At 46.9% G+C, this 20,303-nt stretch overlaps 14 protein-coding genes across 14 annotated transcripts; 9 read left to right on the top strand and 5 right to left on the bottom strand. All coding sequences in view use genetic code 12, as the record gives it.

Annotated features, from left to right (window-relative positions):
* Positions 1-72: 72 nt before the first annotated feature.
* NRP1 (Asparagine-rich protein (ARP protein)) lies at positions 73-1,965 on the top strand (the record flags this gene model as incomplete). The annotated part of the gene is made up of 2 exons (XM_066158169.1): positions 73-1,159; positions 1,319-1,965. 2 exons carry the CDS (start codon positions 73-75, stop codon positions 1,963-1,965), a joined length of 1,734 nt encoding a protein of 577 aa, XP_066014266.1.
* A 191-nt stretch (positions 1,966-2,156) lies between these two features.
* Positions 2,157-2,873, top strand: DPM1 (dolichol-P-mannose synthesis; the record flags this gene model as incomplete). The annotated part of the gene is made up of 1 exon (XM_006686607.1): positions 2,157-2,873. One exon carries the CDS (start codon positions 2,157-2,159, stop codon positions 2,871-2,873), a length of 717 nt encoding a protein of 238 aa, XP_006686670.1.
* Positions 2,874-2,945: 72 nt separating this feature from the next.
* Positions 2,946-4,863, top strand: UBA2 (E1 ubiquitin-activating protein uba2; the record flags this gene model as incomplete). Its single annotated transcript, XM_006686323.1, has 2 exons — positions 2,946-3,008; positions 3,100-4,863. The coding sequence occupies 2 exons, from the start codon at positions 2,946-2,948 to the stop codon at positions 4,861-4,863; spliced, it is 1,827 nt and encodes a 608-aa protein (XP_006686386.1).
* Positions 4,864-5,021: 158 nt separating this feature from the next.
* Positions 5,022-5,402, top strand: PFY1 (profilin, required for normal timing of actin polymerization in response to thermal stress; the record flags this gene model as incomplete). Its single annotated transcript, XM_006686609.2, has 1 exon — positions 5,022-5,402. One exon carries the CDS (start codon positions 5,022-5,024, stop codon positions 5,400-5,402), a length of 381 nt encoding a protein of 126 aa, XP_006686672.1.
* A 243-nt stretch (positions 5,403-5,645) lies between these two features.
* On the top strand, positions 5,646-6,113 carry PSN45_003832 (uncharacterized protein; the record flags this gene model as incomplete). Its single annotated transcript, XM_006686324.2, has 1 exon — positions 5,646-6,113. The coding sequence occupies one exon, from the start codon at positions 5,646-5,648 to the stop codon at positions 6,111-6,113; it is 468 nt and encodes a 155-aa protein (XP_006686387.1).
* A 536-nt stretch (positions 6,114-6,649) lies between these two features.
* Positions 6,650-7,000, top strand: PSN45_003831 (uncharacterized protein; the record flags this gene model as incomplete). The annotated part of the gene is made up of 1 exon (XM_006686325.2): positions 6,650-7,000. One exon carries the CDS (start codon positions 6,650-6,652, stop codon positions 6,998-7,000), a length of 351 nt encoding a protein of 116 aa, XP_006686388.1.
* Positions 7,001-7,824: 824 nt separating this feature from the next.
* CDC48 (AAA ATPase cdc48) lies at positions 7,825-10,329 on the bottom strand (the record flags this gene model as incomplete). Its single annotated transcript, XM_006686327.1, has 1 exon — positions 7,825-10,329. The coding sequence occupies one exon, from the start codon at positions 10,327-10,329 to the stop codon at positions 7,825-7,827; it is 2,505 nt and encodes an 834-aa protein (XP_006686390.1).
* Positions 10,330-10,494: 165 nt separating this feature from the next.
* HNT1 (Adenosine 5'-monophosphoramidase) lies at positions 10,495-10,944 on the top strand (the record flags this gene model as incomplete). The annotated part of the gene is made up of 1 exon (XM_006686611.1): positions 10,495-10,944. The coding sequence occupies one exon, from the start codon at positions 10,495-10,497 to the stop codon at positions 10,942-10,944; it is 450 nt and encodes a 149-aa protein (XP_006686674.1).
* A 66-nt stretch (positions 10,945-11,010) lies between these two features.
* SFT2 (protein transport protein sft2) lies at positions 11,011-11,649 on the bottom strand (the record flags this gene model as incomplete). Its single annotated transcript, XM_006686328.1, has 1 exon — positions 11,011-11,649. The coding sequence occupies one exon, from the start codon at positions 11,647-11,649 to the stop codon at positions 11,011-11,013; it is 639 nt and encodes a 212-aa protein (XP_006686391.1).
* A 132-nt stretch (positions 11,650-11,781) lies between these two features.
* Positions 11,782-13,155, bottom strand: RTG3 (bHLH/Zip transcription factor; the record flags this gene model as incomplete). Its single annotated transcript, XM_066158168.1, has 1 exon — positions 11,782-13,155. The coding sequence occupies one exon, from the start codon at positions 13,153-13,155 to the stop codon at positions 11,782-11,784; it is 1,374 nt and encodes a 457-aa protein (XP_066014265.1).
* A 330-nt stretch (positions 13,156-13,485) lies between these two features.
* Positions 13,486-15,243, bottom strand: PSN45_003826 (uncharacterized protein; the record flags this gene model as incomplete). Its single annotated transcript, XM_066158167.1, has 3 exons — positions 13,486-14,299; positions 14,483-14,516; positions 15,015-15,243. 3 exons carry the CDS (start codon positions 15,241-15,243, stop codon positions 13,486-13,488), a joined length of 1,077 nt encoding a protein of 358 aa, XP_066014264.1.
* Positions 15,244-15,959: 716 nt separating this feature from the next.
* On the bottom strand, positions 15,960-17,357 carry rio1 (Serine/threonine-protein kinase rio1; the record flags this gene model as incomplete). The annotated part of the gene is made up of 1 exon (XM_006686330.2): positions 15,960-17,357. One exon carries the CDS (start codon positions 17,355-17,357, stop codon positions 15,960-15,962), a length of 1,398 nt encoding a protein of 465 aa, XP_006686393.1.
* A 343-nt stretch (positions 17,358-17,700) lies between these two features.
* Positions 17,701-18,171, top strand: PSN45_003824 (uncharacterized protein; the record flags this gene model as incomplete). Its single annotated transcript, XM_006686331.2, has 1 exon — positions 17,701-18,171. The coding sequence occupies one exon, from the start codon at positions 17,701-17,703 to the stop codon at positions 18,169-18,171; it is 471 nt and encodes a 156-aa protein (XP_006686394.2).
* Positions 18,172-18,260: 89 nt separating this feature from the next.
* Positions 18,261-20,195, top strand: RTC5 (Restriction of telomere capping protein 5; the record flags this gene model as incomplete). The annotated part of the gene is made up of 1 exon (XM_066158166.1): positions 18,261-20,195. The coding sequence occupies one exon, from the start codon at positions 18,261-18,263 to the stop codon at positions 20,193-20,195; it is 1,935 nt and encodes a 644-aa protein (XP_066014263.1).
* Positions 20,196-20,303: the final 108 nt, after the last annotated feature.

Raw genomic sequence — 20,303 nt, 5'->3', positions numbered from 1 at the left:
TAAACACTCGCACTCTTGAAGTTAGACACTGAAAAATTTTCGACTCGAACCTATTGCATTTGATCTATCAGCATGAGCGACGTGTACGTGGCCCTCTATATCGCCACCACCTGCGACGACAGCAGCACGTACATCTCCCGGGATGCCACCGAGATCATCGAGTTGGCGTGGAGTGTTATCGACGCCGCCTCGCTCGATATCACCCACTCCGGCCGAGTCTTGGTGTGCCCCACCAACACCCCCATCACTCCCTACTGCACACACGTGACACGTTTGACCTACGAAGATGTTAAGTGCGCTGTGCACTTCAAGGACGCGGTGGCCCAGTTCGACAAAGCTCTTCAAACGACGGTGATCAGTGAAGGTAAACAGTTTTCGTTTGTGTCGATGGATATCAGTAAATTACGGGTCCAGCTCCCACGTGAAGCCCGCGATAAGGCGGTGGTGTTGCCTCCCTACCTCCAGCACCCACGGGCATTTGACTTACAAAATGAGTACTGTAAATGGCAGACGTCCCACCCTGAAGCATTGTCATATACCGCGAGCCTGTTGGCGAACATTGTCACGGCGCTCGAGGTGGATCTCGACCGCGAAGACCTTCCTAGTCCCGTGCTGGACTTGACGCCGCCACCGCTGGCGTCGTCTGCCACGCCGCCGCCCGCTGGTACCACTGATTCCCACCCCCCGGCCATCAGCACCATCTACGCCAAGATCCTTGTCCAGCTCGCTAAAAAATCCCTCCCTGTTGAAGCTCACCCTTCCGTGTTGTCAAAGCCGTACGACTCAAGCCAGGATGTCAAATCGTTTTTGAACGAACGGTCTAAAATCTTGTACATAGCCAATTTGCTGTATGACACCACCCAATCAGAGCTTGAGCTGTGGTTCACCCAGTACGGTGCTCGTCCCATAGCATTTTGGACCCTCAAAAACCTCGAGCTGGGGCTGCAGAACGGGTCCAATGCCGGCATCAATGCTGGTAAATCAAAGCTGAAGGGAATTTCTGGATTTGCAGTGTTTGGCACCCACGAAGAGGCTACCGAGACGCTCTCGCTAAACGGGCGCGCGTTGAACGATCGCGCCGTGGAAATCCAGCCGCTGTCGACCCACGTTTTGGACAAGGCCAGCGAGCTTTTGACACCATTTCCTCCCTCCAAAAACCGTCCTCGTCCCGGGGACTGGACCTGCCCTTCATGTGGATTCTCCAATTTCCAGCGACGGACAGCGTGTTTCCGGTGTCTGTTCCCCACGACCAGCGCGGTGACATTTCTGGAACACCTCCATCCTAATGGTCCTCGTCGCCAAACCAGCGCCCCGCCAGAGCGCATCGATAAGCAGAACATGGGCGGAATTTACTACGACTCGTACCACGGACAGGGCCACCACCGCCCCAACAGCGCCGGCGGCCACCACAACCCCGCGAACTCAGTACCGTTTCGCGCTGGAGACTGGAAGTGCACCAACGATCAATGTCAGTACCACAACTTTGCAAAGAACTTGGTATGCTTAAAGTGTGGAATGAACAAGCCTTTAAATATGCATTCGAAGGTGGGCCACATGCACAACATCAACTCTACGGCAGCGGCTATCGCTGCTGCCACTGCCAGCGGCCAGCCGTTGAATTTGAATTCGCAGCCCCAAAAACAAACACAGTATAAAATAGGATCGACGAACTTGAGTAGAACCAGTTCCAATGGAACACATCTGTCGATAGGCCAGACTATGGCATCTCAAACAATGGGCCAGCTGTTGTCGAATCAGCTGGTGCAACAGCCTCACATCCTTTCGCAGCAATATGTTGCTGGCACCAAGTTCTCGTCGCCCGCGCCTGCCACCACCGCCAGCTCGCCCGGTATGTATCAGGCCTACGGCTATTCGCAGTACCAAGCGATGAACGGCCAGGATCCGGCCCTCAACTTCAACTCCATCTCCAACCAATTCAACTCGTTGAACTTAAACAACAACTAGTTGGCATTGGCATTTCATATTTGCATCAAGGTTATAGATAGCGGAGGTACCGCTTGGGTATTGTAGTGTACCGGGTATTGGAATGAATATAATTATGGACCCTCTGTTTTGCAGCCGGGCTGCTCGCCTGCGAACAATTTCTCAAAAGTGCGACACGTAAATGAAAACACCTTTTCTTCCACTCCAAAATCATGCCAGACAAGTATTCGGTGATTCTCCCAACTTACAACGAGAAGAAGAACCTTCCTATCCTCGTGTACTTGCTTTCCAAGTCGTTTGAGGCTGCCAATATCGACTGGGAAGTTATTATTGTGGATGATAACTCACCTGATGGAACTCAACTCATAGCCGCTAAATTGGTGGATCTCTTTGGAAAGAACCATATTCAATTGAGACCTAGACCAGGAAAGTTGGGTTTGGGAACGGCTTATGTTCACGGCTTACAGTTTGTCACCGGTAACTTTGTGATCATCATGGATGCTGACTTCTCTCATCATCCTGAAGCTATTCCTGAGTTCATCCAGAAACAAAAGGAGGACGATTTTGACATTGTCACTGGAACGCGTTACGCCGGTGACGGTGGTGTCTACGGATGGGATTTGAAGAGAAAGTTGGTTTCAAGAGGTGCCAACTTCTTGGCTGATTTCTTCTTGAGACCCAGGATTTCTGATTTGACCGGTTCTTTCAGATTGTACAAGAAAGACGTGTTAGAAAAAGTCATCCAGGAAACCAAATCAAAGGGATATGTGTTCCAAATGGAAATGATTGTCAGAGCCAGGACCTTAGGTTACAACATTGCTGAAGTGCCCATTAGCTTTGTCGACAGATTATACGGGGATAGTAAGTTGGGAGGCTCTGAAATCGTTGGCTACTTAAAGGGTGTGTGGGCTTTATTTACCGATGTTTAATTTAACTCGATATTGTTCAAAGTATCTCTTGTGTTAGTTTATCAGTAGTAGTTTTTCGCGCTTCACGATACCATGTCCAAAGATCTATATCTCAAGAAAATCCTTGGTGAGGAGCGGTTCCTGCTCATTCGGGGCGTATGTATATCCGAGAAGTAGACTCCGGGGTTCCAGTTTCGTATACTCCCCTTTTTTTGCTAGCTTTCATCATTTACTAACGACATTTTAGTCAACTGTCTTGATGGTGGGCGCAGGAGGAATTGGCTGTGAACTCCTCAAAGACCTCATGCTCACCGGCTACGGCGAGATCCACATCGTGGACCTTGATACCATCACTCTCAGCAACCTTAACCGGCAGTTTTTGTTCCGCCAAAAAGATATTGATAAATCCAAAGCTCTCACGGTGGTGAAACTGGTGCTGAAGTTCAACTACTTCGACTCCAAACTAGTGCCTCACCATGGCAATATCATGGATACAAGCATGTTTCCCATGTCGTGGTGGAGTCAGTTTGATTACATTTACAATGCGTTGGACAACCTTGAGGCTCGTCGGTACGTCAACCGCATGGCGCTCTACTTGAAGATTCCTTTAATGGAGAGTGGTACCACTGGTTATGAAGGCCAGGTGCAGCCTATCTACCCGTATAGGAGCGAATGCTTCGAGTGTCAGGCAAAGGTTACACCCACAACGTACCCCGTTTGTACCATCAGGTCGACACCTTCGAAACCCGTCCACAGCATTACTTGGGCTAAAGAGTTTTTATTTCAGCAGTTGTACGACGACTCCACCCTGTCAGCGACCGATGCGGAGGAGCTGCGCAAGCAGCTTGAGAAGGAGACGGACGACTCGGCCGAGATAGAACACATGTTGCGGGAAACCAATGAGCTTAATGACTTGAAGAGCCATATTGCTGGTGGAGCAGATGTGTTTCTTCCTGAGTTGGTAGAAAAGATCTTTGTCCGTGACATCGAGCGTCTTTTAGAAATCGAGTCGTTGTGGAAACACGGCGGACGTCCTGTTCCACTTGACTGGAGCCAATTGAAACCACAGTTGGATTCGTTGCTTCTCACGTCCACAGATCTTGTAGACGAAACAAAAGTACAGACCCCACTTGAAAACTTGTACGTGTTATGGAAATCCGGTGAAAAGCTTGTAAAGCGTGTTGTTTCTGGCGAGCCGGTTGTTTTTGACAAGGATGATGAAGATACTCTTGACTTTGTGGTAGCTGCCTCCAACTTGCGGTCGCACATCTTTGGAATCGAAGTGAAGAGTAAGTTTGATATCAAGCAGATTGCTGGGAACATCATCCCAGCCATTGCAACCACCAATGCCATAATCTCGGGGCTCTCGGTGATGGAGTCGCTCGAGTACTACAAGGCGAAGGATTCTCAAGCTGCATTCAGTAACTCATCAACGGTGTTTGTGAGTATCAAACCCAATAAATACCTCATGGGAGCTGGTCTTGTGGAACAAAATTCCAGCTGTGCCAGCTGTTTTAAGGTGGCTCGTGGGGTGATGGAGTTGCCAGAAACATCGGGTGATTTAAAGCTTGGGGAATTACTAGAAGGTCTCAGACAAACATATGACTACGAAGACGACCATTATGAGATTTCCATTATTCTGGGTGATTCACGGTTGATCTATGACATTGACTTTGAGGACAATATCCCTTGTGGTTTGGATGAGTTGGGGATTGGAATTGGATCCACCTTGTTAATTCAAGTAGATGAGGGTGATCTTCAGGGTCTTGAGCTTTATATTAGCAAGGGAAAAGAGTTCAAGCTACCACAAATACAGTTGAGAGAATTACCCAAGACTATTCTGGAGCCCGAGAAACTGGAAGCTGAAGTGGAGAAGGATGGAGAAGTGGTGTTTGACGATGGGGTTATAGAGATTGAAGAAATTGAAGAAATTGAAGAAATTGAAGACATACGTGAAACTGCCACCAAATTGTCCTCGCAAGAACCCCCCACCAAGAAGCAACGTCTTTAGCCAATTGTATAGTAATACCAATACTTACCTGGCTCGCTAGGCCCGTCAAATGTCGCGGTGCCTTCCCACAGCAATGTCGCACCTTCGCGATCCAACGCGGCAAAGGGAGGCCAAAACATATAAATCGCTGTTTGTTTCCTTCTTTAACCTCTTCGATCATGTCCTGGCAAGCTTATACAGATAACTTAATTGCCACTGGCAAAATTGACAAGGCTGCGTTATATTCGAGAGCCGGTGATTCATTGTGGGCCCAAAGCTCTGGGTTCCAATTGGATCAGAAAGAAATCTTCGAACTCGCTAGAGGATTCGATGATCCTTCCCAATTACAAGCCACTGGTTTACACGTTTTGGGCGTCAAATACTTCTTGTTGAGAGCTGATGAAAGATCCATCTACGGTAGACAAGACACCCAGGGAGTTATTTGTGTTAGAACCAAACAAACCATTTTGCTTGCCCATTATCCTCCCACCACTGTGGCCGGAGACGCCACCGCAGTGGTGGAGAAGTTGGCAGACTACTTGATCAGTGTTGGCTATTAACTAAATAGTTTTAATTTACGTATACTTTTAACGCTTGTGCCAGGCCTGGCGGTGCGGACGAGCAGCCAGTAGGGCACGGGTCGACCGCCGCCATGGGCTCGCATCCGACGGCCAAGTTGGTGACGGGCACTACCGGTTTTGCCACGCCATGTCTCATGATTGGACGAGAGCCAAGCGACTCTTCGCACTTTTCGCTCAGCCAATAATCCACCAGATATTATCAATATACACCTTACTGGGGCAATGTTTTCTAGAAGTATAAGGGACGCTTCAAAGAGACAGGTGAAGCTCTTGCGGAGATATAACCATCACGACCATGGCCACCATGAGCCTGTCAAGGAAACCGAAATCAATTTGGCCAAGGTGTTTGGCATTGCTGTGTTGGGAGGTGTTTCATTGATCTTTTATAAAAACTATAAAGCTGGTAATGACCCCATCGTTCGTACCAAGTTGTACAACGAGGTGGAAGAAAGACCCAACTTGAGAAACGAAAACTACTTGAAGAGATACCAGACGTCTTTCATCAAAGGATATATTAGAGATAAAGGTGGTGTTGGACAGAAACAATACAACAGAATGGCAGAGGGAGCTTTACCAGTGAATTTGATACCTACCCATTCAACAGACGGTAACCAGTTTGGTTCTGGTATCAAGTTGGGAGAGTTGGGTCCAAGAAGGGAGAATATCCAATATTTCAGTCCGTTGAAGTAAACACCCGTATGTGAATTACATTTACGTTGCATATTTATTTAATCATGATATCTGTTATGGTAGAGAATAAACATTAGAACAAACTGGGAAGTGGCACAAGTGAGTGATGTAGTGATATACTTTGCTTGAACCTGGAGAGTGTGATCCATGTATGTATTGCTGTACTTTGTTTAAGTTTCACCGGATATTAGAACCGCAAGGAAAGGCGCTGCCTTTGGGGTAGGCTGGAAGAACGTCATTTCCGAAGTGTAACTCGCAATGGCTCATACTTCTATTAGCATTATTATTTCTCTTGATATCTGTAAATTTCGCAGCCACAACATAAATATGCCTTTATTGCCTAGGTCCAGAAAAGGTATACGTCCTCATAGCACTTCATCTTCTTTCGCTATCCCTATCATTTGCACCACAAACAGAGTTTATACCTCCTCAAAACCATGCAAATCTCCTCTTCCGTATATCTAGGTCCCAGATCGGGGAACCGATAGTCGCACTGAAAATTAATGAACAGACTAGTTATAAAACGCTTCTTAAGAATGTCTAGCCCAATTGAATGGAACGTCATTGTCTTCGACAAACCAAACACTGACAGAACCTCTGTCAGAAAATCTCACTTAGAAAAGATCCCTGGCGATGTCAACTCCGGAGTAGTTACCTCTGTTGGTGCTATCTACCAGGATGCTGAAAAGACCAAATTTGCTGGCAGTTGTTTAAATATGTTTGCCAAGTCTAGAGAAGATATCTTAGAGTTCTTAAAGGGAGACCCTTATTACAAAGCGGGTATTTGGGACCTCGACTCGGTTATTGCAAATCCTTGTGGAATCGCCGTTAGATTGCCTAAAATTGTTCCTGGGGTTAGTGTGAATGATGATTTGTTTAAGTTGTAGTTGTGTGTAGTAATAGACAGCAGGAGAGAACAAAACGAAAGTAGACAAGGTGCTGAAATATGAAGCAGTGGTGAACGAAGACAAATGGTAGGGCATCCCATCTCTATCTACCTCAACTAACTATTACAATATCATTCATAAAGTATATATTCGTCACTACTATGTACAAAAGTCTAGCCTGCTAGCCCATTAATGTTATACATGAACTCCACCAGTACCACCCCCAATCAATGCTTATCTACGGGATACTTTTTTAGTTTGGTATTGAAGTATCTTGAAGTAATGGAATGGGTGTTTTGATAACTCAAATCCACCTCCCGGTTTTTCTGGTAGATTTGGCTCACAGCAGCATGAGTGGTGTACTTAGATACAAGGATATCGGTTGAGACCACAAAAATGGGCGCCAATACAAGCAATAAGCTGTTGGTCAGGAATCTATTCATCATTGAAAATTTTGCGATGATATCTTATCGTGAAAGAAACACAAAAAGTACTCCGTTACGGTTGTATAACTATGATGATAATATAGGGGTATCAAAATGTCAACAGAGTTATAAGTCACCGTTACAACTTTATCCACAAACAGGGGATCGAGGTTTTGTTTCTTAAAAACCTAGTAAAAGCAAGTTATTTAAGTTGTTTTTTCTCTCCTTGCTCTCTGATTTTTAGTGAAAATGCGATTCGCTTGTCCGAGATACTGACCGCTTGAAAACTATAATGAGATATATGTTACAGTCATCCAAGTTCTGTAAATGATTCTACAACATTGGTTTTAGACTAAGCAATATATTGCGACAACACTCTCGACTCTTGATTCAAAATTCCTAATTATATAAATCATCATCATCATCATTGGCACCAAAAGCAGCACCGGTGCTGGCTTCTCCAGTGGCTCCAGTAGCACCGACTTCAGATTCACCATTTTCATCAGAGAATCTGAAGTTAGTGTATTGGCCTCTAGAAGCTAATATTTGCAGGGCGTAAGATTCGTATCTTCTCAACTCGGCATCAGAAACCGATCTCTTAGCGGTCTTCATGGCTTCTTCGAAATGGGCCTTGGTTATGAAAGGAACAGGGTCTTCTTCGGGCTCTTCAGGTTCTTCTTCTTTCATGTTAACATCTTCAGTACCTTCTTCACCAGCTTCAGCTTTCTTTTCATCCTTCAACTTCTTAGACTTGATTTGAGCCTCAATAGAATCTTTAATAGCAAATTTGGCTGATCTTTGAACAATGTACGACAAATCAGCACCTGAGAATCCGTTGGTAATTCTGGCAATTTCATTCAAGTTCAAACCTGGCTCTAATGGAGTATTACGCAATTGTGCTTCCAAAATAGACAATCTAGCTGGTTCGTCTGGCAATGGAACATAGATCAATTGATCCAATCTACCTGGTCTCAATAAAGCTGGGTCGATTTGATCGGGCCTGTTGGTGGCACCAATGACAAATACATTCTTTTTAGCATTCATACCATCCATTTCAGTCAACAATTGATTAACCACACGGTCGGAAGCTCCACCAGCATCACCATTAGAGCCCCCTCTAGATTTGGCGATGGAATCTAATTCATCTAAAAACACAACCGTAGGGGCAGCGGCTCTAGCCTTATCGAAAATGTCACGAATATTGGATTCAGATTCACCATACCACATACTCAATAATTCAGGACCCTTAACGGAAATAAAGTTGGCAGATACTTCAGTAGCAACCGCCTTGGCCAACAAGGTCTTACCAGTACCTGGAGGACCAAAAAACAAAACACCTTTGGATGGGGCCAAACCGAACTTTTGATATTGATCTGGATGCAAAACTGGGTACTCCACAGTTTCCTTCAACTCGTTCTTGATATCGTCTAAACCACCAATGTCATCCCAAGTAACATTGACATTTTCAACAACGGTTTCACGCAAGGCCGAAGGATTGGAGTTACCCAAGGCAAATCTAAAGTTTTCCATGGTAACTCCCAAAGAGTCTAAAACTTCAGCATCAATAGTGTCTTCATCCAAGTCGATCAAGTCCATCTTTTCACGAATTTGTTGCATGGCAGCCTCAGAACATAAGGAGGCAACATCAGCACCAACAAAACCATGGGTTTCAGAAGCAATGGCCTCTAAATCAACATCATCTGCCAATTTCATGTTCTTGGTATGGATCTTCAAGATTTCTAATCTACCGGCGGCATCAGGAACTCCAATATCAACTTCTCTATCAAATCTACCAAATCTTCTCAAAGCTGGATCAATAGAGTTTGGTCTGTTGGTAGCAGCAATCACCACAACGTTGGATCTGGCCTTCATACCATCCATCAATGTTAACAATTGAGACACCACTCTTCTTTCAACTTCCCCGTTAGTTTTGTCTCTCTTTGGAGCAATCGAATCGATTTCGTCAATGAAAATAATCGAAGGCGAATTCTTTTCTGCTTCTTCAAAAGCCTTTCTCAAATTCGATTCGGATTCACCCGCCATCTTGGACATGATTTCGGGACCATTGATCAAAAAGAAAAAGGCACCGGTTTCATTGGCCACAGCTCTGGCCATGATGGTTTTACCCGTACCGGGGGGTCCATACATCAAAATCCCCTTTGGTGGCTTAATACCAATGGACTTGAATAATTGAGGATGTCTCAATGGTAATTCAACCAACTCTCTGATTTGAGCCATTTGCTTCTTGCATCCACCGATATCATCGTATCCCACTTCATTCAAACTATTTTCTTCATCTTCTCTGTTGATTGGCTCACCTTCACAATGAATGACGGTATCTTGAGCCACGATGGCAAAGTCTTCGGGGTCTACTTCCACCACCTTGAACTCCACTTGTCTCATACCACCTCTGACGGTGAACAAATCACCCTTTCTGACGGGTCTGTAAGCCTCAACAAAGTATGGCTTCAAGTACACATCAAACAAAGAACCAGTAAGACCTTCAACGGTGTCAGCAATTGGCAACACGGAGATCCGGTTGGCATATTTGATATCAGGACATGGATGAACGGTGATAATGTCACCCAATCTGACTCTCAAGTTGTTACGAACACATCTGTTGACTCTGGCAACACCATCATCCATATCATCGTCGGCTAAAACAATTAAGACGGTGTCCTTTCTCTTCTTACCCTTGACAAGAACAGTGTCACCTCTGAACAATTGTAACAATTCCATGGTGTTGGAGGACATGGTGATAACAGAGTTATCATCGTTGACGGCGTCATCCACAATCAAAGCATTGTCCTTCTTTTTTCTACGTAAAATGGCGGTGGCGGTGGCATCCTCTTTGGATTGAGATCCGGAGGCGTCCAATAACGGTTTGTGTTCGTCAGCAGCCATGATATTCTTGAATTACCCAGGTATTAGTTATTTCAGGAAAAGGATGAATTTATATTTTCCCATCTAATCGCCACCGAGTGCGACACGCAACCCTGCCGGAATTTTGTGTCAGGTCGCATTCTGGTCGCATTGTTCTGGTGGTTTCTATCAGCAACTACAACTGCAATGTCTAGTGCTTCGTGTATTTTCTGTAAGATTATCAAGGGAGAAATCCCTTCATTGAGATTGATCGAAACAAAGTATACATATTCCTTTTTGGATATCCAGCCTACTGCTGATTATCATTGTTTGGTAATTCCCAAGTTTCATGGGGCCAAATTACACAATGTGCCAGACGAATACTTGGCTGACATTTTACCGGTGGTCAAGAAGTTAACCACAGTGTTGGGCTTGGATACCAATAACACTCCCGATGGTGAAGGATACAACATTTTGCAAAATAACGGGAGAATTGCTCATCAGGTGGTGGATCACGTCCACTTCCACTTGATTCCCAAGACCTCTGATTCGACAGGTTTGGGAGTCGGATGGCCTGCTCAGGAAACAGACTTTGACAAATTGAACAAGTTGCATGCCGAATTGAAGGAGAAATTGGCAAAGTACGACAAGTTGTGAAGAATGATGGTTTGCAGCTGACCACAATATTTAGTACCCATCAACATGAATACATAAACTCTGAAATCATAAGATTCCTCCAGCAAATCCACCTACCCAGCCCACGAGATAACTTGTGAAAAATGTTAACGTCAGTGCACCAAAAGGGAAGTAGCTGATGCTGTAGTACAAAATAGCAAATAGTTCAATAATAGCAGTGATAATCGCCAATATTGTACTCTTCAAGATCACCGATGAATACAAGGTGGCTAACACAGAGCCAAAAAACACGCTGGTGAACACGATACGCCCCGGTGACAACAAGTGTAACGTGTACTTTTTAGGCCCCTGAAGGATTCCAAATGATAACACAAACAAAACCGATCCTAGTGACCATAATACTCCGAATTTTCTGGGCTTCAACGCCAAAACTGGAAACATAAAGAAGCTTATGGCAAAACAAAGGAATGAACCAGCAAGGCACATGACGAAACCGATGATTTTTTCCACGTTGGATAGTTTGAACCATGAAGGCTCCTGAACTTGATTCTCATTGCGATAGGATGGCAATGAAGAGTACAAGTCATTAGCACCATTTTTGATGTAATCGGTCCATTCCGAAAACTGGGGTACTGCAGTACGTGACGTAGCAGTTGTGGAACCCGAGCCACCACGACTGTTCCAACTGTTGAGCTGTTGTCTGAATGCACTTTCAGGTTCAGCCATTATTAAAATCAAGTTTTACAAAAAAGTGTGCGCGTTTTGGCTGCCTGCCTAATAACAGTGACGCAGCCAATGTGCATTTACATCTTCTATACACCAGGTCTATATTGTACACTTTGTTTGGATTCTATAAGCTTAGCGAAACCCGCCAGTGCCATTGTCATTGCCAGTGATGATTTCCAGAAAAAACTCATCGGGGTCAAAGTTATCTTCTTCCTTAATGTACTGCGACTGCGAATGGTTCTGGAAATCGTCCATGAAATGAGGCTTCAGTGGCTGCAAATTCTGCTGTTGACTGGAAATATCACCCGGCTGTAAGCTGGCGAGTTTGGCTTCCAAGTTTTCCCGGGTCTTTTCCTGTTGTTCAAGCACATACTTCAAGTGAATAATGTAATCCACAGACTTGATCAAGATGGTACTCTTATTGGCCTTAGACTCCTTGACCTTGACGGAGCTGAGAAGGTCATTGATTTCGCCCGAGTTGAGCTTGGAGTTCTTGAGGGTTTGTACGGCCACTAGCTGGGGGTTGAGTAATGAAGGCGGCACCAACACCCCGAGTTCCTTTATTCTCTCTTTGATCAAGTCCCGTCTTCTTCTTTCCACAGCGTTGTGGAACTCTCTTCTTCTCCTGAGCTTTTCTTCTTTGCTGAGCTGCTTCGAAGGTACACCACCTTTGCTATTAGTGCTGCTGTTGCTGTCAGGGCCGCCCGCGGCTTCGTTTAAGTTGGGCATTGTGGGTGCCAGGGTCCCCAACATGGACTTATTGGCTGGCGGTGACAAAAAGTGGCTGATAGTGTTGGGTATACTGGAGCTGGTCATATTGTACTGATGCGGAGGTGAGTTCAAATAGCTACCAAAATTTGGAGACTTTAAAGTGTCGTAACTGTTCTGAAAATTGGTCCCACTAGGAGACATAAATGAGTCCTGCTGGGGAGACAAGTATGAGCCAGAGTTCAAGTCGAAGTTATTGTTGATCGAGGTGTTATCGTATTGAGTTTGAGGGCTGAGGATATTGTTATTATTGGACAAAGACCCCATAGGTGAAAAGTACTGGGGGTCCAAAAACGCCCCTTGTCCCATTGAGTCAGTTCCAGCGTTGTTGTTTGGGGATATGAGCTCATCCAAATTGACTGTTTGTTTGGGGGGTTGAGAATTACCAAACCCCCCTTGACCTTGGAAGGCGTCCAAATCGTCCATAAACGGCTCGTTGGTGAATGATGATGGACCCAAGTTACTGCCTGGACTCAAGAACTCGGCGCCAGGAATCGAGGGATATTGGTTTTGAGGAGGTTCTTCATACTCGCCTCCGTATGGCTGTTCAATATTTAAACTGAAATCATTGGCAGCACCGATGCCGTTACCATTGGTGGTGGGGGTATTGAAGTTGTCGTCGCCAGATTGGGAGCCCAAGTTGAAGTTGGAGTCAAAATTGTCGATGTAATTATTGTTGGTTTCGTTGGTGTTGGTATTGGAGTAGTCCGAGGGACTATCTTTTAGATATTGTTCCATAGTTGCAGTGAATTGACGGAGAGAAACAGGCCGATATGTGTTTCTGCTATCTATTGAACGAGGGAGCCGTGGGCAAGGATAGAATTGAGTAATTCAAGTTCTTTGGTCGATGCTATAAGCACAATAGAGTTTTGAGGTTCCTTTGAAAACCAGCAAACTTACCCTTTTTTTATCCGCGCGAACATTACCCGGAGGGAATATCACGTGATCTACCCCCCCAATTGTCCATTGGAGATTAGCCATATTAAGTTATGGTAAATTACTAAAGATGGATCTTAACGTGGTCTACTAGTTATCTATCGATATTATCATTCAATAATTACTTAAAACCTAAACCAATTGGAATTTTTTATCCAAGTACTGAGAAAAGTCAATGTAGTCTTCGGTCAAATTGCTATCTCCCAAGCCCCTGGTTTCTGATGATAGGGCACTTTGAATGGATCCCCTGAGTTCGGAAAAGTTGTTTAAAAGGTGGTTTTCCTCGGGAGTAAGATGCTTGGGCTCATCGGTCTGAATGCCTATACTGCACTTTTTTGCAGCCATTTGGGGAATCGCATCAAACTTGTGCCTAGTGGGCGTAGCAGGGCTGCGGAGGTGGGCCCGGTATAGGTGAGGATGTACATGGCTACTCTGGGTGCCTGTCGATGTGGTTGATGGAAGGAAAACCGAGTTGGAGGTGGCTGGTGCACGGTTCATCTCCAAGTGAGGGTACCGAAGCATATTTGTAGAGACTTTGGCAGGACTAGGGAATGAGGTCTTTTTGGGACTAGAGGTTGAAAGGGTTCGCTTGAAAAGTCCAGGAACAATGGACCCTTTGCGGACCGGGTCCTGGTCTGGTGGCGGTGGCGGTGCTCGTTTGACCTTGGTGTTGAAGATATTGTACCACTTCTTTCGAATATCCTCGTCCATCTCGTAGTCGGTCGACTCAGTGTCAGAGTCCTCTTCCACTATGGCATCACTGAGGTTCGAGGGCTGGTCGGGCATCTTGAACCACACGGGTCCAGAGGCAGAAAAACGGTGTACTCGTTTTGAGGGACTTTCTGGCAGCTCCGTGAAGATGTCTCGCATGGGCGTGGCGGGCGTGTCACACATCGATGTGTTGTTTTCCTTGGTGCTGTAGTCGGTGAATACCGAGTTGGGAGAGCTGGAGGGTCTAGTGTGGGAACTTGGGTGGTGAAGGTGGTGGTGGCCTTTCGCCGTGTCGAGCGGTGCGAGCGGTGGAGTGGAGTGGCTGGAGTGGGCGAGCGGTGGAGTGGAGAGGCCGGAAGGAAGTGTGAATGGTGGGCTTGTGTGGCCAATGAAGGGAATGAATGGTGGTGCTGATGACTCTGTAATGTCATCAGAGACATCGACATTTGGTTCTGGGAGTTTCTCCGGGGAAGGCTGAAATGCTGGGGGTGGTGAAGGTGGGAGTGGCACGGCAGGGGGAGGCTGGTGCTGGGGGAGAGGAGGAAGAGGGAGTGTGACGGGTGTTAGTGGTACATTTTGCAGCATGGGGGTGATTTGCTTGGGTGGTGCATCGTCTCTGGCTTGACTCTTTGCTGAGTGCACTTGCACAAGGCGTGGGGACACTGAACGAGAAATATGGGACTCAGTGGAAGGTAATGGCACCACTGGTGGCTCAGAGACATTTGGCTGCAACAGCTCTGGTGGTTCTGGGAGATGAAACTGGGAAAGAGCTTCCTTTGATACCTCTGGAACCGGGGTATTTGTGCCCAGAGCTGCACTCGTGTTTGCGTTCAGAGGTGCAATTGTAGGTGTGTGGGTCACTTCCGTGGGTGTTTCTGTTGTTTTGTTTGCAACCATATTTGCGTGAGTCTCTGGCTCCAAAACGTTGCTCTGTGTAGACACAAGCAGACTGTCGGTTTCAGAAACCGCTTCTGCAAAATCGGCTGGCTTGACCTTTTGTGGCACCTCTGGTTTTCGGTTTTGTGGTTTCGCTGTCTCCACTGGCCTCCTTAACTTAGGAAACAACGGGATCGGTGGGGTGGTAGTTGGCTCATACACAATGGGGCTGTCGATTTGCACCATCTCCAAAGGCACTCGAGGTAACGGCTTGGCGGCTGAGGCCATGAACTCGTTTCTCATGAGGTTGTTGTCTTCTGAACTTTCACAACTGGTGTTTTCATTGGGGTTATTTAAGGTTGGCCTCGCGGTGTTGATCGTCTGCGTATCGAGTGGGAATTTGTGCTCCCAAACGGGTTTGGCATGGCAATTTTGTGCGCCAATCGTCGCTGCGTTAGGCGTGTTTGTAGCCGAATTCGTGGACGGCGTTGTTTCATGTGTGCGCGGTGCCTGAAACATCTCGGTTTCAGTTTCTGACGGTTGGGACTCCTCGTGTTGGAGGGACACTAATTCCTCAGTCAGACGCATCATCCTCCCCACCGCGTCGTACTGCTGGTGGAGAAGGCGGAGGTCGCACCGGGCGATGGCCGCGCCTACCGCCGGGCGCGGATTGAAGATGGCGCGCTTGCCGAGCGATCTTTTGGGCTGGGGTGATTTTGCAGCCACTGGGGGCAGGTCTTCGAATTGAGAGATCAAGGACCGTACTGACATATTTGGGGAGTTTTTGGGGGGGACAGGCCCATATAAATTGAAATAAGATACACAAGAGACCGAGGTGCTGCGTGTGGCATGGGGGGACATAAGGCGGCATGAGGATGCACCAATTAAGGTTTGGATTTGAGAACGCATATCATGCTATTTGTGGTTTAAATTTTTAGAGCCATTTGTGTTTGTGTATGTGTATTCTACACCACTATTTGTTGTGGCTACGAGTCTGACTATGTTGTTATATGTATGCTCTACTTGGCCTTCCGCTTGTTCACAATCTTCTTTTTGATATGCTTCTTCATCTTTGTTTTTCTCTTCTCCTGCTTGGCCAACTTCGCAGCCTCTTTCCTCTGCTTCTTATCGTCTTTGTCTTCGTATTTCTTTCCCTTTGCTGGCTTTTTACGCCCGTCATCACTAAAATCACTGTCATCTTCGTCGCTGCCTTCACTGTCATTATCACTGTCGTCACTGTCGTCACTATCGCTGTCCTCGCTGTCTTCGCCGTGAACCTCCAGATCGGGCTTCTTCCCCACTAATTCCGTGAGGGTGTCGATCTGCCCCGTTGAGAAGTTATTGAAATCCCTGTCGTCCAAGTTATTCAAAGTCCGAACCAAGTATACCAGGCGGAAAATCTCATCTTCAAGCTCATCGTCCTGGGAATTTTTCAACGGCACGGATTCCAAATACCGGCCAAGCTCTTCGTCCGAGTAGTCGATCACTCCCAACTTCTCATTATCTTCAATAATGTACTTGAATATCAATCTTTCGGGGTAGACGTTGATCTTTTTGCGGCTGAAAAAATCGTTGACGTTCTTGATGTCCATGCGTAGGAAATCAAGCGACATCGGATGCTCATGCTCCACCGACTGCGACACGTCGAAGATGTATAACTTGTCCTGGTGCACAATCGAATTGTACTCACTCAAATCGGCGTGCACAAGCCGGCACACCTTATAAAGTCTTCTCATGTAGAACAACATCTGGTGGTAATAGTGCACAATTTCGTCCACATCTTTAAAGTCGTGGTCCTTGAGTTTCGGTGACGGCTCTCCATTCCCGCGGGTCAAGTACTCCATCACAAGCACGTGTGATCGTATGTCCACTGGCTCAGGGCATGGGATTCCCGAAGAGTAAATTCTTCTCAAGTTTCTGAACTCCTTTTCAGCCCAAAGTTTCACCATTTTCCGGGGATTTGACTGGCCCTTACTGTTTCTGAACCGATACTCCCCATCCACATATCTTTCTCGATCTTTGAACACCAAAATCGACGTCTTATAGATCTTTACCGCAAACTCCTTGGTGGCATCTCCATGCTCATCCTCACAATCGGCATGGTATACATTGGCTTCTTTACCGGTACTGATACACCCGTTGATTTGGGAGATCACACCCTTATTGATGAGTTTGGCGAGAAACCGCATTGTTCGTGGGTCGAGCACCTGTTCGACGGTGGCCCTATTAGCTCTGTCTTTGGTGATTTTAGGGCCCTTCTTGATGAAACCTACGTTAATTTTGTCGGCGTACCGAGCGACAATATCACCGTTGTCGGTCAACGTCTTGGGCATGGCGCCAGTCGGCGTGGACTCTTGGTCACTATCACTGTCAGAGTATACGGCCAAGCGGGTGGTACTGTCCTCGAGGTTCTGCATCAGTTGTACTTCAAAACTCATCGCGAAATCATTCGCACTTTTTTTCCAAAATCAACCATGAAGCTCCCACTGGGCATATCAATGGTACTACCACGGGTAAGTCATCGGTCCGCTACAATCCACAATCCGCCCACGTACTAACGAGATTTAGAAATTCGCTGGGTTTATTCCCCTTTTCATCGGCGTTGAGCTTGTGCTTGCAGTGGCCATTCTCAACAAAGCCGGCGGCGCATATGGAATATTATCACTTCTCACAGGCCACCCCATTGACTTCTGGCAATGGCTCTGGAACATGCTGTGCATCGTGCTGTTGCCGGTGTACATCTCGGCCCTCAGCAACCTCATGACACGGTTCAAGAACGTTCGGAAAATGTCTCTCGTGTGCCTTGTGTATACTTTCGACACAGTGTTTGGATTGGTTTACACGCTCTACTTTCTGTGGTTCTGGTTCCACCACGAAGCGGGCCTGTCGGACCAGCTGTCGGGCTCGCACCGGCGTGGCATGGCAGTGCCTCCAGGAGATTACAAGGACGAGGTGCTGTCGTCGCTGACGCAGTCACAGTCGGCGTCTCCGGCGCACGAACTCTTCCTCACTGTTAGCGCCACGGTGGTGGTAACAGTGGTACGCGCCTACTTTAATCTCGTGGTGGTGTCGTTCACGAGGCAGCTCCTCAAGCAGTACGGTCACGACGAGGTGGTGGCCGACGACGAACAGACCCTTTTCCAGAACAAGGGCGTGGTGGCGCGTGTGCGGCGGACCGTGTTCGAAATCGAGGTCCGTTCTCGTGACATCCTTCTTGACTTGTTCAGTTAAACGGTTCTCACGTGACCAAGTGTTTGCATTTATCCACATTTATCACCGCGCGTAGTCAATACAAATATTCGCAAATCATTATCTGAATCATGGGGCAGATCAGTTCCACTGAAGCAGACGGCCACCGCGGTGGCCACGGCACCGGGACCGCTGTCAGCCTCCCGGAAGGTGCTGTGGTTGAGAATCTCGCTAAGGCAGACGTTATCCACCAATTTCACGGTGCGTGTAAAGCTGTTTTGCGGCCGCTCGAAGCAGCAGCAATAGCCACAAAAGTCAACTCGACCACTTTGGACGAGAAAACCGGCCTCACCCCGTCAGATCTCGCGTTCCTCCTCCAGCTTGCCGACACGGCGGACGACGTAGGTCTGTCGGATTCGGGGTTGGTACGTAGCATTAGAATCATCTATGATTCGTGTAAGGTGATGGAGAGTTTCCCGTTTATCAGTGAAACCGCCTTTGATTCAGCCCATCTGTTGACGCTTGATGGGATCATCGCCGCTGCCGCATTCCATTCCGGGCGGTACAGGGCGATTGTACGGTGGGAGTATCATCATTGCAAATTGTTGTATGTTTCGTTGTGCGGTGCCCGTTTGCTTGAGTATGTGACTGATAAACGAATGTCCAGCAGTGAACAATTCCCACAGGGAGACCGTGGGAACGAGAAGGCGGTGGTGGTTGGTGGTGGTGCTGTGCGTGTGGCAGTGACCAGTGAGCCTGAATCAGACCCGCTCTACAAACGGATTATATGGAATCGACTTGAAAGTATCACCAACTTGGACGGTGTCGATGTGGAGGATGTGCCGCTATGTGCCCGTGATCTCCATCAGCTTGTGACGCTTCTTCTCGTGCTGGCATCAGTTACAAAAGCTCAGCGACTCAAAATGCATACGGTGTTGCGGACACTTTTGGCAACCGAGTGGGCTAGTTTTGAGTCTGCTGCCTTGTGCCTTCTCAAGTACTTGAATCTTGGACTTGAAACCGCTAACTTACAAAGGACGTTCTTTTCTTACGAAGACGTATTTGAGAACGAGTTCACGGTGGTGGCACAGTTGCTTAAAGAGGGACTTGGAGGCCTCTTTAAAAACGGGCTTTTGTCGGCATTGTATGAGCAGAGCCAGGCCCTGCAGTTGCCACAGACACTAGAGACTCGCAAGAACCGGTTTGTGGATTCAAAACTCCTTACCAGCTCGTCTATGGCTGTCGTTACAACTGTTCTCAAAAGCTTGCGCTCGGAGGTCCAGATCACTAAACACAATTTAATCAAGTTGTACATTGGCCGAGAAGCTGGCTTTTCCATCCGGTCTCTTGAGCTGAAGATCTTCAAATGGCAAGCACCAACTTTGTTGATGGTATCGGGAAAGCGATTAAAGCTGAAGACAGCTTCCACCAACAAACGGTACGTCCAGTTTGACTCGGAGTACCCTCGTTTTTTTCGATCACTGGAGAGCCATTTAAAGTCCTGGCAATCCAACAATGACCGGGTGACGTATGCAGTGTTGGTAACACCTCCATGGAGAACATCCAACAAGAAGAACTTTGGTGATGGTAACTGCGTGATTCTCAGCTTATCCCCACACTTGGACTTTTTCACCAGCAGTAATAGAGGTGAACTGATCTACTTCAATACACTTGGGCTGGGGTTGGGGTTTGGTAATGACCAGCCTATCAACAAGAATGGTGTCAAGAAGTACTTACCAGGGGATGTGTCGTTGACGATCGAGCCCAACTTGGAGTTTGCCGTGTTCAGGCATGTGCTGTCAGCACGCGGCAGTCTTTACTTCAACCGCTCGAAGCAGCCATCGCTTCAAAGCTCAGACTTTGAAGACCGCTTCATGATTACAGACCTCGAGGTTTGGGGGATCGGCTCGACTAAGGAGTTAGAGCAACAACAGAAACAGTGGGAATGGGAAAAGAAACAGGCGGAGGCTCGCCAGGGAGTAAACTTGGACAGATTAAAAGAGGATAGAGCGTTCATGGAGATGGTTGGGCTAGTAGGAAATTATGGAGCCGGCGGATCGGTATAGATTAATATGGTTTAAGGGAGTTATGGCCCAGTTTTGGTTTGGAATTGCATTTATATATTTATTGTTTTAGTTCATAGTCAACATAGCATGGTTTTTTGCACCCACTTT

Source organism: Yamadazyma tenuis, chromosome 5 (assembly GCF_029203305.1).
Source record: "Yamadazyma tenuis chromosome 5, complete sequence".
Taxonomy (NCBI): domain Eukaryota; kingdom Fungi; phylum Ascomycota; class Pichiomycetes; order Serinales; family Debaryomycetaceae; genus Yamadazyma; species Yamadazyma tenuis.
Note: the sequence above shows the minus strand (reverse complement) of the source record. Positions and strands in the feature narration are given on the sequence as shown.